Source organism: Botrytis byssoidea (genome assembly GCF_014898295.1).
Source record: "Botrytis byssoidea strain MUCL 94 chromosome Unknown BBYS_004, whole genome shotgun sequence".
NCBI lineage: Eukaryota > Fungi > Ascomycota > Leotiomycetes > Helotiales > Sclerotiniaceae > Botrytis > Botrytis byssoidea.
The window spans coordinates 2257899-2273841 of NW_024065845.1; the positions used below are offsets into that span (position 1 = coordinate 2257899).

At 41.9% G+C, this 15943-nt stretch overlaps 6 protein-coding genes across 6 annotated transcripts; 1 reads left to right on the top strand and 5 right to left on the bottom strand.

Annotated features, from left to right (window-relative positions):
- Positions 1 to 1068: 1068 nt before the first annotated feature.
- Positions 1069 to 1653, bottom strand: EAE97_002793 (uncharacterized protein; the record flags this gene model as incomplete). The annotated part of the gene is made up of 3 exons (XM_038873305.1): positions 1069 to 1389; positions 1449 to 1565; positions 1630 to 1653. 3 exons carry the CDS (start codon positions 1651 to 1653, stop codon positions 1069 to 1071), a joined length of 462 nt encoding a protein of 153 aa, XP_038736511.1.
- An 849-nt stretch (positions 1654 to 2502) lies between these two features.
- On the bottom strand, positions 2503 to 3090 carry EAE97_002794 (uncharacterized protein; the record flags this gene model as incomplete). The annotated part of the gene is made up of 2 exons (XM_038873306.1): positions 2503 to 2725; positions 2795 to 3090. The coding sequence occupies 2 exons, from the start codon at positions 3088 to 3090 to the stop codon at positions 2503 to 2505; spliced, it is 519 nt and encodes a 172-aa protein (XP_038736512.1).
- Positions 3091 to 4260: 1170 nt separating this feature from the next.
- Positions 4261 to 5425, top strand: EAE97_002795 (uncharacterized protein; the record flags this gene model as incomplete). Its single annotated transcript, XM_038873307.1, has 6 exons — positions 4261 to 4314; positions 4374 to 4586; positions 4670 to 4892; positions 4941 to 5056; positions 5105 to 5279; positions 5328 to 5425. 6 exons carry the CDS (start codon positions 4261 to 4263, stop codon positions 5423 to 5425), a joined length of 879 nt encoding a protein of 292 aa, XP_038736513.1.
- An 812-nt stretch (positions 5426 to 6237) lies between these two features.
- Positions 6238 to 9377, bottom strand: EAE97_002796 (uncharacterized protein). The gene is made up of 2 exons (XM_038873308.1): positions 7936 to 9377; positions 6238 to 7857 (listed from the first exon to the last, which is right to left on the bottom strand). The coding sequence occupies exons 1-2, from the start codon at positions 8624 to 8626 to the stop codon at positions 6947 to 6949; spliced, it is 1602 nt and encodes a 533-aa protein (XP_038736514.1). The 5' UTR covers positions 8627 to 9377; the 3' UTR covers positions 6238 to 6946.
- A 2715-nt stretch (positions 9378 to 12092) lies between these two features.
- On the bottom strand, positions 12093 to 12299 carry EAE97_002797 (uncharacterized protein; the record flags this gene model as incomplete). The annotated part of the gene is given in 2 exon segments (XM_038873309.1): positions 12093 to 12199; positions 12218 to 12299. 2 exon segments carry the CDS (start codon positions 12297 to 12299, stop codon positions 12093 to 12095), a joined length of 189 nt encoding a protein of 62 aa, XP_038736515.1.
- Positions 12300 to 12719: 420 nt separating this feature from the next.
- Positions 12720 to 14415, bottom strand: EAE97_002798 (uncharacterized protein; the record flags this gene model as incomplete). Its single annotated transcript, XM_038873310.1, has 8 exons — positions 12720 to 13128; positions 13188 to 13286; positions 13354 to 13440; positions 13500 to 13795; positions 13859 to 13938; positions 14000 to 14036; positions 14101 to 14120; positions 14178 to 14415. The coding sequence occupies 8 exons, from the start codon at positions 14413 to 14415 to the stop codon at positions 12720 to 12722; spliced, it is 1266 nt and encodes a 421-aa protein (XP_038736516.1).
- Between the last annotated feature and the right edge of the window lie 1528 nt (positions 14416 to 15943).

The following is a 15943-nucleotide window of genomic DNA, read 5'->3' on the forward strand; positions in this document are numbered from 1 at the left end:
CCGCTGCATCAACAATCCTGGTCGAGGTTCTTCAGCCAAGAGTTATCATGTCTGGATGTTTGGGAAGTGGTCCGGTGGAAAAGCTTTAATAAAAGCTGAGAAGGGAATTCATGGGAGAAGATGGAGCAAGCGAGATCAAATTGTAAGGTAAATATGTAAAATGTCCAAAATGTGCACCTACATATGTCATGATTAACAAGCTAATCATTATTAATGTGGTTCGAGGGTAGAATATAAGATAAAGCTTGCTAGTAAGGAAGACTGATGGAAATTATTCTAATTTATCTCTAACAATTTATGGGAAATCAATCAACATTCTGATGAGGAGATCTGGTGGATTTAGATGATGTATCGTACTGTATACCTGCTATATACCTACTACGTACACATCTACCAACAAGTCTCTCATTCATAGCCACCCCGGTAACTTATGGTCAGATCAAATATCATCAGGTTATGCACATGTGCCTTCTTCAAATTCATCTCTTTTGACTTTATCTTCCACAACGCTCAACCCTCGCCTCCCCTTTCCCCTCTAGTTCTTCTCCCTTCCCAACTTTTACCCGCCGTCTTAATGCTAGCAGAAGAGTAAGGAGGCATGAGCGTTTATCTCTTCTCATATTCGTCGATAATTCTTGCTATTATTCCGAAAGAGTGGAGTTAGAATCACGACGGAAGAAAAAGTAAAAATCGATTTGGAAAAAAAAGGCAAAGATGGCGAAAGAGAGAGAAAAAAGTATGGCTTGTTAAGTATAAAAAATGTACGTTCGGAGATGATCCATTCGTTTCGAATTCAGCTCAGTTTAAATCATGCAACATGTTCCCCGGAAAAGCAATGTATTTATTTATATTCCCGAGTCTTTGGCTGTCTGATGCGGTAAAAGTAATTTCTTCTATGCACCCTTAAACGCCAACGCCAATCATCTCGCTGTTGAAAATCGCTTTCATTCATCGTCATATGTCTTTGACTTCGTCTCATATCGTTTCCCTTTCGGGATCATGCAACCTCCATCCTTTCCTTCATAAAGCGCTGATTTGCTACCCCTAATTCTTACTCCCGCCCAATCTTCATTTCTTCATGGCGTATTTCTTTGTATTTTCCTTCGCTTCCTTTGCAAAACCGTCCGCGTCGTTCTTCAACTTCTCCGCAATCGTGTTTTCTAAAGGATCATCTGGATTTGGAGTGATTAAAAGATTCCTGATCGCCCCAAGAATAGCTGTGATCTTTCCACTAGGCTTCCATTTGTCTTGCTTCAACTCATCCACGCAAATTGATCCTTTTTCATCAAAGGTAATGTTGGGGTGGTAAATGCGAGTTACGAAGTTGACCACGGGAGGTTTGAATGGGTAGTCTTTGGGTAGGACGACGTTGAGAACAAATAAACCACCCTGACGAGCCAAGTGTTAGTGAAGAGTTGAACAAGAAGCTGCGTAGATAGAAAACATACGGCATATGGTGTATCTGCAGGGCCTTCCATCTCGACCTTCCATAGATGCAAATCTTCCTCCTTCACTAAAGATGTGCTGATGCCTGGGATGGGGTTATCGGTCACTTCCTTGAACTCCTAACATACATTCTGTTAAATCAAATTCTGCTTCGATTGGGGTTCAAGAGTAAGAGTTGCGAACCTTGGCGATACGTCGTGCTGCCATCTTGACGGTTAATAGCTTCGAAGGTAGCTACAAATTATGGTGGGGTAGGTATGTTGGTATGAGGGGAGGAAAGTCGAGAATTGAAGTGGAAGTTGAGGTCCTGTTTACTTTATTATAATAGGAATGAGATCAGGATTTGAGACTTCTTACTTATAAAAAACAAGGAGTGAGTATCGATCTCTGAGAATTAGTAAGAATTGTAAAAGCAAGCTCTATTATAAGATTACTTGCTCCGTCTTGTTATTGAGTGTTTGATATGAGGTGAGTGATAGAGAGGTACTTCATAGAAAGCTATCCTAAACCAACCCAACCAAATTCACTCAAGGTTCACGTCAGAGCTTGAAGATAATCGGCATTTTCATCCCTGTTGTTCCGAGGAAAGAAAGTGCAAGGCTGAACATTTTGCCGGAAGGCTACATTTACGGAAGCATCGTCATATTGATGATTAAGTTGGCGGATTTAAAAAGTAGTATGGTGTTGCACAAAACTTTGCAAAAGTTGAAGCCTCAAGAAGGGTGTGAGTTTCTGCAGCGAAGAATTGCCCTCAACAATGTACCTAGGCAGAGGTCTTTAAATCTTTGTCTTTATCCATCATTTAAACCCTACCTAATTGAACTTGGTTGGTATTAGATAGATATAAGAATACGCCAAGTCTACAGAGCAGAGAACTCCATTATTCGTTCAGTTCCGCAAGTTTTAGCTCATTAAGCCCAGCTTCATGTCTATCACCTTCATAATATTGATAGCAAAACATCCGCATAATCATATATGCGTCGACTCTTTCAGATTATGTAACCTGGGGGTATCTTCTTTTTCTGAATGCCATCCTAAATTCAGCTATTCCCTTGATCATTCTCTCTGTAGAACCACAACCAACCCCATCATTCCCAACATAACAGTCTTAAGCCAAGGGTGCTCGCTGAGCAAGATAGTAACATATCCTACAAATGGTATATATCCCACTACACTGCCAATAATATCTTCTCTCTCAATATAATCTTGTCCACGCGCATATAATTCTGTATCATCTGCCACATTGTTGTCTCCCTTTGTCAATAACTTTGCTTTGGGCCTGTGGTCACAAATATCAGCATGGGAGTCCGTGATACTTCCACCGCGCCAGTGAGATAGAGGCACTTACCCTGCGCCAAACTTTCTAACCAATCGATGCACAATAGGTATATCCTTTCCCTTGACATTGTAAACCACAATTTCCCCAACCTTGGTTTCTTCAAGTAAATTCCTGTTCCATAGAAATAAGAGGTCTCCACGCTGGAATGCAGGTTCCATGGAGCCAGACAATACGACAACAATTGGCGATGGAGAGTCTGACGCTACTGAAAGACCTTTCCACATCATGAACGCCGTAGAAAGAATGAGGGCGAAGTTCAGCACTTGAGCCGCGGCCTGGCGGGGGTTCTGGAGAAAGGAAAGCATTGTCGCAATGCGCAATCCCTGTGTGAAGTCTGGTAGGAATTCAAGCTGTGAGAATCAGCAGATTGATCGTCTTGAGACAATTCAAAGATGATGGGTAACCGTTTCGTGATGAAGATTGCGATCAAAGGTACGAACACATTTCTTACAATGGGAAGTTGTAAATGAGGACACCTTCTGACGGTAAGGATTAGTTATGCTTGATTTATGCTTGACTTATGCTCGTACTATATTACTGGTCCGTGCGTTATGCATCTACAACAGTCTGCCTGGCCATGCAGGTGGGCAGTGAGGCAGTCTCATTTCATTGTCTTCATCTGGATACCTAGTACGCAGTAATTGAGAGAATCAGAGGCTTCACGAAGCTATTTTTCATATAGATGACATGGAGTACACAGTTACCACGAAATTGAGTAAAGAACTCATCCATCTCATCAACAGAATAGTGTTAGAGTTAAGTAATCATCTTTCTCACTGACACAGGGTCTACCTCCCTTTCTTTGACTCTATGTCGTTTGGAGAAAGGGAAGGGAAGGGAAGGGAAGGGAGGGGAAGGAAAAAGGAAGCTTTTCGAAATATCAAAATGTGCAAGTTTCTGAATGCTCGAGACAGTTGAGTAGCTGCAGCTCATGACTTTGGACTGGCCGGTTCATTGTCCATAATATGGACTGCATATCGAGCTGTATTATGACAATCAGCCTCTTTCTGAACAATCGTATATCTAGAGTGCTTTTGTAGCAATCTTGGATATCACGACCCTCCTCTTCTATTTCTATCGTATACTCCCAAGAATTTATTTGCTAAGTAATGCCTTTCTGGTGCACCCCAATCGTGTTGTCCTTATATTGTAACCTTGCCATTTATTTTTGGCCGTTGTGCCTCTTCGCGCCTGCCATTCGTGTTGCTGAGAACGGGAAGTGCAGGTCCTCACTTCCTCCTTCCTGCGTTGCACTTCCCATGCTAATTTTCTTCATACCATGTTTACTTTCTTCTTCCCGTCTGTTTTCTTTCTCTTCATCTCACACCACGACACAGTTCATCGCAAAGCATCGTGTTTGTTCGTCGTTTTAATTACTTGAATCATTCATCAAATTCTTGTTTTGGTCACTTTCGTCTTTCGCCTCATACCTATCGAGCTTCCTTTATCCTCTTCCCCAGATCTTTCCCCTCAAAATGTCATCGTCCACCGCTTTGCTTCCAAGCGGAAGTCACAAGAAGAATGATCATGTAAGTCGTCTCAAAACAATTCCATTCATAATCCATTGGAAGCCCTAATTCAGTCACAGCCTATCTTTCTTCGTGCTTGCCACTCTCCATGGCTCAACGTCTCTCAGAAATCCCTCGTTGTGTTCAGAGGAGCCCTTGCAGCATACTTCCTGATCTCCAGTCTTGTGATCCTTCATTACGAACTAGAAATCAACAAAAATGGCTGGTTGGTCATCTACAACCTTTCGAATATCGTGTACGGCTTGCAAACTCTGTACGCCTGGGTTGCGTTTGTAAGTATTCGTCCTTGATTCCTTGTACTACTTGCATTTGTATCCATTCTCAATACTCAGTGCTAATCTTTACCCACTAACAGACCTGGACCTTCATGCATCTCTACTACCCGCATAGCAATGACAACAATTGTTCAACAATCTCTGCCTCTGTTAGGAAGTTCCTCTCACCATCTCGCAAGACCGCCAACACCAACGAAAAGTACTTGTTCAGTGTCTTTCATTGGTCCATTCTTGCTTTCCCTCATGTTGTTACCTTCATACATTGGGCAGTCATCGTTCCACGGAATGAAGCATCGATCCCGGGTAAGAACTCTTTTATGAAACCGCAACTCAATACTAATCAACAATTAGGTGATAAAATCTTTCATGATAAGCTCACGACTTTCTTCGTTTTCAGCAAGTATGGTTTCAACTCCGTCCTTGCTTTAGTCGAGCTCTTCATCCTAAGCAGTATCAAACGATCTGACGTAGGTTTTTCTGATTCCGTCTCACTTATTCTGCTAAATATGTTTCAGCCTGTCTGGAACCATGTTTTTGCTCTTGCTGTACTTTCTCTCGTATATGTTGGCTGGGCAGCTATTGGCAAGTACATTGTAGGAAAATACACCTACTTCTTCTTCGATCATGAGAAGACTGGATGGGAATATTACTGGGCATCAGTGGCCGCTTTTGTCGTTCTCGTTGAACTTTGTAAGCCCCCCCCCCCTTGTGATCTTGTAATCTTGCTAATGAATTTAGTCTTCGTCTTTGTGTATTCCCTCACGGGCGTTCGTGAGTCCATGACCAAGAAGCAAAATGACGATAAGAACACTGGATATCAAAGACTTCCCCAGTAGACTTTTGCAACCCAGAAAGAGAGGCGAGAGAACTCTTAGCACAATCGCCGAGGTGGATGAGTCTTGCGTAGAAAGATTAAGAAGGATCAAGGTTTTGATGGACAGCAATCCTAATGAATTGTCCAGGTATCATACTTTTTGACTTTGCTTTGTTTGGCATTTTATTTGTTTTGTTTCCTATCCTGTTTTCGGACCGTGGTATGAAGGCCTTTGGGTTCTCTCTCTGTAATCATCCTAATTTGCTCACTTTGCTTTAGCTTTAGTTTGATACCTACATGAATTACTCCTTGACTTTCAAGTTCATGTGTTCCTTGTATATGGTGTTGAAGTGTGTACGTGGAGTTGAATACTGTAATTGGCTTGATCAAACTGAAAGTAAAGTGCCGAGGATATTTACAAGTGATATGACGAAAGCTCACATTTGATGAGCTGTAGTGATTAATCAAATTTTTCCCACGAACTTGTGGATAGTAATAAAAATGCGTGTCGTCTCTACTCGATGTGGACGACACTACCTCCGTGCCCGCCAAGACAAAAATCAATATACAAAAGAACCAACAACATTCCAGTCAATAACGGGTTGCGGGGAGTGAGGACAGCGGATGGGATTGAGTTTTGATGTTGGTTGCGAAAGACAAAAAAAAGGGAAGAAAAAAAAATGGTAGAGAAGAAACGAGTGGGGGAAATACTTGATCTGAGTGTGGAGGTTGAATTTGAAGGTTCGAAAGGAATGAGACACTATTACTTCTACCTTTGCTTTGAAAGCTATTGCCTGTCACATCATATATCACCACTCGTTAGTAATGATGTAAAAGTTTAACTTGTTTTTGAATTACTGCTAACTACATAGCCTTTCGCTGAAAACTGACACCTGCCACACATCTCCTCCATTCATAATCCGCGCTATTAAGACGTTGCCCAAGAAGAGAACGATGGTAGATAGAATACAATACTGCTATAAGCAGACCCTGTTCGGGAAGTTGTTTCACCGCGTATTGTATGCCATTGCCAAAGTACAATCCAGTCCCCTTGACGTGATCTCGAACATCTTCCAACATCCATCCTCGATACAAGATACAGCCATTGGAGCTTCCTCTGCAGACTAACATATACCATATTTGAAACCATTTATGCAATTCTGTCATCATTTGAAGCAAAATCTCTGTATGTTCCAAAACATACCAAAGATTAGACCGAAAAGAAAAAAACAAGAGAATTGAGCAAGAACTTTTTATCATATACCATCCACTTCAATAGACGGTATATATGCCTAGCAGCACAACCGAAATCTATGAAACTTTTGTGTATGATGACCATGCTTTTGTCTATTGCCAATTCATCCATCCTTACGCTAGATATACAAAGTACAAAGAAAATAATTAGACAAAAAGAAATTTGAGGCCAGGAATGACAGTCAAAAGGTGTCATGCCGTCCATCATCGTAATTAATCATTGTTCAGGAATGATTATTGAGTATTCGCGAGCTGAAAGAATTGGAAGCAAGATATATGCAATAATTTTTCATGCATTGCTGCGACTTCTCTTGTGTTGACGTCCCTGCGATGCACCGCTCGATTTCCGCTTTCTGTTTGCAACGTCACCGGCGGGACTAGAGGGCATGAGGGTTTTGGGTTTTCGTCGTGGGGTTAAAGAGCTTGTGAGTGAATCGAGGTGTCCATTCTTTACACCTTTGATTGTGGAGGTTCCAAATGCTAGTGCATCTTTGGAAACAGTATTGCTGTTGATGAGGTTTTCGTTCTGTCGATTAAGGCGAAAAGCACCAACGTTGGTATTCTTGTCAAGGTGGACCAGAAGGGGGTGAAGGCCATTGGACGTCGTTGGGCGAGCAGGGGTAGATGACGGCGTTTCGGCTAGATCGTCTACAGATTCACCTTGCTCCTCATCTAATGCCTCATCCATGTGAAGCAAGTCACCCCAATCAAGAGGTTCATTCTGATCATCGCTATCATCATATGATGAACTGCTCGTTGGGCGAATGGCATTCTCGTTCATGAAAACGGAATTCTCGAAAAAAGCTTCCGGGTTACCAGTGTGGTAAGATCCAAATTCGGATGGAGTATCTGATACTGCGCTCATCATAATGTTGGCTTGATTGCTAAGAACTGGATTGTACTGTTCCATGCTGCCGTTTCTAAGGGGTGAAGGTGAGCTAATATCCTGAAGTCTGGTAGGGTCGGAAGAGTACATTAATAGGTCCTTTCCATGCTCGTCTAATATAACAAAGGGTACATCAGTATTGTGATACCAAGTAATGACATCAGGTTGTCCCTTTTTGCGCTGAATTCGAAAACCAAGACATGGTGGAGGTGGTGGTGAATTGCCTCGAGGTGTAGACGCATCTATTTCTGGACGATTCTCTCTCCAATCTTCATCGTCAGTTGTATCTCCGCCCGAGACATCGCTAAGATCAGCTTCAACACATGGTTGTTAGTCCTCGGCTCAAAAGCTACGCTTGATAAGGGTGAGCAGCTCAGTTTGAATTAACTTACATTGATACCCAGATGCATCTGATTCATCACCATCACTTTGTCCAGAATTATCCGAGTCATTGTTTTCGTTTCCCCATTCTAAATCTGGATCGGAACCATGATCGTCATCATTGTATGTGTCGTCCTCCAGTCCTCTTGCAATCCGAGGTGGAAGTGCATCTGCACTTAAGAATGGGCCTTGAGCGGAGGTCTCGGTGTCGAATAGATCAGGGTGCCACATATCCTCATCATCAGAGTTGCTGCTATCTGTATCGTCGTCGGTGAACTTATTAACCCTTTTGAGATCACCATTGGAACGAATTTTGTACTCCTCGATCATATTATCCTCGAAAAATTTAGTATTGTTGGCCAGTTCTTCTGCCGAATCATCAAATCCTTCCCATTCTTCAAACTTCATTGTTGCTCGAGGTGTGTCTTGTACATCAGTATCCTCCTCGACAGTCTCTAAGTCGTCATCTTCCTCGGCCGATTCGAACATAGCTGCTTCTTCATACTTTTCAATCTTAGACCCCCCGGTCCCCCCAAATACATCGGGCTCGTCATCTGAATCATTGTCTTCAGAATCACTGATCAAATCCACAGCAGCATACGAAGAGTCGGAGGAATAATCTGTGACCTTTTTGGAATTCTTCAACTTAAGCTTGATCTTAGGGGGAGTCTTGAAAGACTGTCCTTGTGTGTTTCGAGACATTGTGTTTGTGTTTTGTATGATCTGCAAGAAATATTTGTTGTGGGGTCGGTTGCGTATGACCGAAAGTATCGGCGGTGAGAGGAAGGTTGCAGATGGGTGGAGTGTAAAGGTAATGTTTTGTGGTAAATTGTGACTGATGCGTTGTAAAATAGGTCAATCGAGTCTATGAGAGTTGGTCTTGAATTGTGTTCAAGTCAATTGAAAGATTCGAGGTTGTGTAGGTTGTCGGTAGGTAAAAAAATGTTGATTTTGGATTGTTTGGTCGATGAGAGCTTTCTCACCTTGGAAAATGGCAAGGTTTGAGCTCGATCGATAGTGGTGATTGAATTTGAAACTTCCGAATGATATTAGACCAATTTGTTATAAGTTGGCTGGTAAGACAGTGAAAGTCTAGTGATTTTGTCAAGATCGAATGGTATAAGATTGGGGAATTTACTCGTTGGCTGAAGGGACTACAGACATGCCCGGTTGAGCATGCTGTAGTGGGTATTCACTGCTCAGCGATGGCCTGCGGCATTGTCTCGACGTATTGATGATTATGAGGATATAATTATTTGAATAAGTGTAGGGTGACTTCGTTGTCTTATATTGAATTTGGGTTGTTGAAGTGGAAGAGTGAGAGGAAGAGGGAAGAAGAGAAGACATAATTAAGTTTTTGGAGGGGGTGACAATTTTCATAAATTTGACGCTAAAGATTGCAAGTGCAAGGTGAATTACTACTGGGAGAGACTAGCTGACTGGCTCGATTGGGTAGATAATTGAAATGGAAATTTCATTTTTTTTTTCTTCTCTCTTTTTTTTGGTTTGAGCTTCTGCTAATAAATTGTGCGTGCACGTCGATAATCCTTGCAGAAAAATAATATGGGGATTGGTCGACATGAACGTTTCAACCGAAATTGATTGATTGGTTGATTCAGTCACACCTCTCTGTCTGTACCTAGGTAGGTAGGAGGTACTAGTAGGTATCTACTATCCAGCAAGTATGTAAGATTACAAGTACCTACTCTTTACTACTTTTCACTTCGGCGGGTAGGTTCATTGCTCACCGCTACTATCATCGATATCAACTTTCAAGAGACCATCTAGCTACTCGACAATGCGTACCTACATAGTAGTTTCGTAGTACAACTCCGAGCACTCATTGTCGTATGAGGAATATGTATTCTGCCTCCACGGCAGTGGCCCCCGGAGGGTCAGCGAAGTGTCAGCGAAGCGTCACTTTATTGACTACCCAGAAGTCACTTTTTCTAGATACTCTTAGAGTCATAATACCCAGGTGTTAAAGGGAAAGAGTGGATTAGGCTTACCGGATACATATTCTGAACTCGGCCAAGACGAGAAAAAGTAGATACACAAGAAAGGAACCAATTTCATTCGTCAATAGTTAGCATCTATCTGTTTGATGGGAGCCATCTAGGAAGATTCGTAACTCCAGATCAAGGCATTTGCTTCACTAATTACCTGGGTAGTCAATTTCTGGGAGCCATCTAGAAAGATTTTCAAAAGCTAGATCAAGTCATTGATGCACGATCCATAGTATAGAGACGCCCGAGCTAGGTCGAACTAAGATACATATAACTCAAACGATTGATATGTACCAAGTTGTCGCATTTGGTATTCGTAACAAGGATATAAATATATGGAGATATGGAGCCATAGAAAATAAGTAGTCATCCACAAAACGTGTGCACTGCAAATCTCCCAAGTTTACATACGGCAGAGTCCTATGATGTATAGAGAGAAAACCAGCAAGGGATGGGAGAAGAAGTCGTGTTATTGGTGATAGCTGGAAAGCATCAAAGTGAAAATGTCGAATCATTCATGGCAAAATAGTTGATAACAAATTTGGAAGTGGAGATTTTGATGCTACGGCGGGGCAATTGCATACGATGTACAGAGTACGGAGTACAACGGTCCAGTCTGTTCTTCTCGACTGTGGTGTGGATACATTTCCATACCAAAATAACCAACAACGCATATCCCTAGCAAAGACTATTCATCTACTCCGTGCATGCAGAACATGTGTGTTCCCCATCAGGCCATTGAAAGAAGAAATGAATTTGTTATGCGGTATTGGCGGACATTGTGAAAATCTTTCTTTCTCTTTACCACAGATGACTTTAACTTCAATTGACGCTCAAACCCGTAAACTCCGGGGAAGAGATCAACATCAAGATAACAAGGTGTTCTCAAAACCGGTATGTAGTTGGTTGTGAACAGGAAATGGGTTTTTCCTAAAACGGGATCTTCGGTTTTTGAGGTAGGTAGGTAGGTAGGGAGGGAGGTAGGGAGGGAGGTAGGGAGGGGGGTGTCGGCGAGTGGTATCGGAGATCTGCGGCATCTAACGTAATGGCAATTTATCTAGTTCGTAGGAAGGTAGGAATGCCATAGAAGTAATGATTCATCTTCATCGAGAATGTATTTCATCCCGAGGGACTGGAGGAAAGGGTCTGATTCATTCCTCGAGATATCAATGGATATACGGAGTATGTGGTGTGTAACCTCATACCTTTGACTCTTGAGGCTGATATATGTCTCAGGAACCAACTTTGCCCCTGTTACTCGGTTGCTGACCTACCTGCCTTTCGAGCTTACCTTACCGGACGACTCATGCTTTTTAGTCAACGATACGATACCTACTTGTATAGTCATACATAGCACCTAGGTAGTTACTCTTGAACTATTTCTTCTCTTGTGAGGGGGGGAGGGGTCAACGATAGATTATCTGTACTCTTGCCTTCGCACCAAAAAAAAAAAAAAGAACCCCTCTTCCCTTTAACGTTAAACTTCTAGCCTCTCCATATCACATCATACCTAGGTATTGACAATAAATTGCTCAAAGTGGATGAAGTGGGACCAATCAAAGTGGAGTAAGGGTCTTGCATTTTTTCTTTTCTTTTTCCCGTTTAGTTTATCTTTTTGCCAGGCCAAAAGCGGTGAGTGGCTAGTATGGGGAAAAACTATCTATTGCCCAGGCACTTCAAAGCTACTAGGTATCTACCTAGGTAGCTTTGAAAATCTTTCCCGCATAAATTTTGTGCATATCGACTCTATCCCTAGCACGTGCCCAGGTAGATTTGCGATTACATAATGCTTTCTTGGTATCTGGAAAATGTATTACCAGATGAACACCTGGGCATAATGCAGTGAGTGGCGTCTGGTATATCTCAATGACAGTGAAATAAATCACGTTTTTTCATAGCTCGGTTGCCTGCAAAATGCTGTATCAAATTCGATAATGGTAGTAGTAAGGTGCAGTATGCAGAATCCTCTCATTCGTTCTTCGCCTGATTTTCTTCTTCCCCATATTCATCTTTACCCTCCTCCTCATCTTTTTCCTCCACCTTTCCCCGCTCTGCCTAAGCTCGTCATCAACATCTTGATCCAAAACGTTGATTCCATCGTAGCAGCAACTGATATCGCCTCAATGACCATGCCTTTGACAGTTTTTGTGGCCCTGAAATCCTTAAAAGTTGATCCCGATAGAAGGATTTTGGGGTTTCTTTGACTCGGACATGGCTAGCTTTCTCTTTGACAGTAATTTGGATTCTGGCTCAGCACATTTCCGTTGTTCTGAAGTATGAAACTTACGTTCTTTAATCGTGTTTGTAGTTTCCGATGTTGATGGCCTTCTTCGAATCAATACTCGAGGTTTGCTGAAAGCTTTGTACATCCTAAAGTTGCTTTCGGAATTATGGAATACCGGTTAAGCGACTTGATTTCCAGTTTCGCAACTGTTTAGATGATATCCGTGAATTTATACCTTCTATTTCTTATCTTTGTTGGCACTGGAGATTGTGTGGTTATAGTTGCCATCACTGGCGCCTTCGCGGCATAGGAAGGGGGTTGAGACAAAGCCTAACAATTTTCCCGTTAGAATGCTCGTGATGACCGTCACAGCACTTTGGTTTTATCAATCATAAGCATACAGTCATTGCACTGTTCTGGCAATACTACTAAGTAAATGTTCTCTTATCGTTATTGCACAAGATTTTGCTCTTCAATCTTAGTGGCTACGCGCTCATTTATTCTTCATCAAAATTGTTCTCCCGGTCATTCGACAATCTCTTTGCAGATATCTATCCGTCAATTATCATCGCTTCACCCTCTTGGTTATATCACCTATCGTGGAACTCTTCTCAGCATGAGTATGTTCCATGCTACCGTCGACCCTATGGTTCTCTTTGCTATTCGGAATGTTTTCATTTTCATCCAATTCTGTCACCAATACGGTTCCACCACGAGACGTAAGATCGAGACCGGGATACATCTTCGGAGGTGGCTTAACCTTTTCTCGAGATACTTTTGAATTATCCACAGTATCGGATGCTTCGCTGCTTTTGGGGTCCACAGAGTTCTCACCCCGAGGGCCTCTGCATCTGCAGCAAAACAAGTTGGTGGTTATCAAGCCAGCTTTGAAAAAGAACTGCTCATATGTGCGCAGAAATTTGGCAAAGTGCCAGGCACAAGCAATAATAAAACCAATGAATGTCTCGGTAATTCTGTCGAAATTGATCCCTTAGATCGAGATATGAAGAGCAAAGGAGAGATTGATACTTACGTAACTGACAATATAGGTACCAACCACCAAGTGTTGTCCCCGTGTTCACTACCGTGAATAACACGATACACAACGCTCATTACTGATGCTACAATAGCACTATCTGCAACGTTAGTCATTGAAATCATTATTCAGTTCAGAGCAGATAAGGATGGATCGAACTGACAAGAATCCAGTAGCGAAGATCAACCCTGCACCTAATCTCTTCCTTTGAGTTAACTTCAATTTATTGAGTGCAATCATCGGTAAAATGCTAATATATGGAGGTATTAGCAATCATACGACAGGAGAACTAAATTCCATTTCACTCACAATAGATAATAATCAATGGCCAAGCCCACTACAGCCGTCGGGATGCTAAGAAAGTTCTGTTTAATCATACGTGAGGTGAACAGGTGCTTTAACCATCCTTCGCCTCCCAGTGGAACAGCCAAACAAATTCCGGCAATGGTAATCGCAGAGTACCATACGACGGTGAATGAAAGCCCCATGAGACACGCCATATTCATCCACTTCATGCTACGAAAGATCTCCATGTATGTCAAAAATATGGTCGTCTTCACTAAACCCAGAGTGAGAGGCGTGAGCCACGGTAATAGACCAGTTGTCTATAGACTTATGTTAGTTGTGACATGGAGAGCTGCTTAAACTGACAGCGTGAGGAGACGTACAATTAAATTGCGGTCGGATAATAATTGCGAGACTGGAAAATCCCAATTATGCAGCCCGAAAGTTCCATTACCGGTGGCGGCTGCAATAAGATCAGTTACTGTCCGTAATTGAATTGAGCCAAAAGAGAAGGTCATGCGTACACAATATCACCACGACATAGAGAGTTATAGCAACAAGCTATTATTCAAATTTACAAGTCAGTATGATCCAGCCTATGTGACTTCCCAAGGATCTTGCATACTACTGTAAGTGTAAAGGTCACTACGAAAAGCCTGTCAGTTGTGGTTGCTTTCCTAAGTAGATTCAGATAAAACTCACTATCACTCCACCTCAATTTTACAGGTCGCATAATCCAAAATACCACCCAAACTCTCACAATTATACAAATTATCATCAAACACATCATGACTGTAGGAATGAGTATCAATATCTCTCTGTGAGAATCGGGATTGACCCAATTGGCAGTAACTCCCGGTGGAGGCTGAAATGCTGCAATATCTTCAAGCGTGGAGGAAGGTAAATTGGAAAAAATCTCCCCTAGATTTCCTTGAGCCATTCTGGGGATTAGAAAGGACCATAATTTTTGTAACGGAGCCATGCTACTTGAGGTAAGATGAATCTTCGGGTGAACGATACAATATATAAAGATCAAAACAGGATATACTGATTGAGGGTGAATTGTAGATGACTTGTCTCTTTTATTGTTTCGACAAAACTAGGCACAACTTGCTACATGTACTTGGGCCAGGGTTCTTGCTTCACAAGTGTGAAAGGATTAGACGGTTTCTTTCGGATTTCTTGACTGGAGGTAGTGGACAAAGAGTCTCCATCTAGGCTTATGTATTCGATATCGCGTGACGAGATTTCAAAAAATGTTCGTCTATTTAGTATTTTCTCACCACATGTCATCATAAGGAGCCATTGAAACCTTCCTTAAAAACGCTCTTATTTCCCATGTTCATCCCAGAGGAGAGTCCGATTTTCTCCTCATAATCTATATTGTACTCTGATTGGGGCATGTTCACCTGGAAACAAAGGACAGTCAAATAGTGGCTCGGGGCTAAAACGGAGCAGGGAACTATTTCATCTGATGTTGGATTCATCAGATTCTTCTTTTGTATGGATGTTCCAAACCTTCTGTAGATCTCTAGGAACAGGAAAACGTTTTTCATTCATCTGACATGAAAGATCTAGATCCAATTGGAAGGTTAATAATCAAGCATGACAAAGAGATTGCCCTTCGAGAAGTAGTCCAGAAAACCCCAAGCTTCCTACAATCAAAGAGATTGATCTTTCTGGAAAACGTGCTAGCAGACCGTGTATCCCTGTACTGCTGGTACTCATTGACAGTACCCAAAGGAACTAATACCCAAAACAAAGAAATCTATGCGACATTAGATCTGGTCTTGGTATTAAAAATTGCACTCCAAGACAGTAGCAATGATTTTCGCAGTTGACGACCGCTATCTCAACTTGAGTGGTATGGTACAAAGATTCGGATCAATAATTGAAGTTCTTTGACTAATTTTCTACTTGCTGACCTGGAAGCCCAGTACACACAGTCATAACCTAAAAAGCAGCGACTAAAGATGTCATACATCTGGCCAGGCATTCCTGATTGTAACCAAACAGTCTTGTAATTCTAGATGGATTGTAAGATTATCAGACACAGCATTAATTACTTTAGTCATAAGATCAAGAGAAGGACCACCTGAATGATGTTGAATCGATAACCGAAAAATAAGTCTCACTGAGGCTCAGTGGTAACTTGGAGTTGGGCAAATGAGTTTACAAAGATTTTGATATGAAGATTGGCCCTGAGTAGTTGAGGATGTCCCTGATTTTACAGATCGCACGCAATCCACAGAAAAAAGCTGGATGACTGTTTTACACAAAACTTATCGCGAAGAGCAAATGATGCACTGATCTAAAAAATCAGCAGCGTGATATTTTTGCTGACCTTTTGTTGAACGGCCCGGGAATCTTCTGCGTAAGATGTGCGGCTTTCCTTGGTATCACCATGAGTGCCTTTAATAGTTTGTGATATGCTACTTAAGGTGATGTAAGCCAAGGCACTTTCTGAC

Coding starts and splice junctions, on each gene's coding strand:
- EAE97_002796 (XM_038873308.1), bottom strand. CDS start 8,626: ATGTCTCGAAACACACAAGGACAGTCTTTCAAGACTCCCCCTAAGATC. Junction 7,858..7,935: donor AGATGCATCTGGGTATCAAT/GTAAGTTAATTC, acceptor CATGTGTTGAAG/CTGATCTTAGCGATGTCTCG.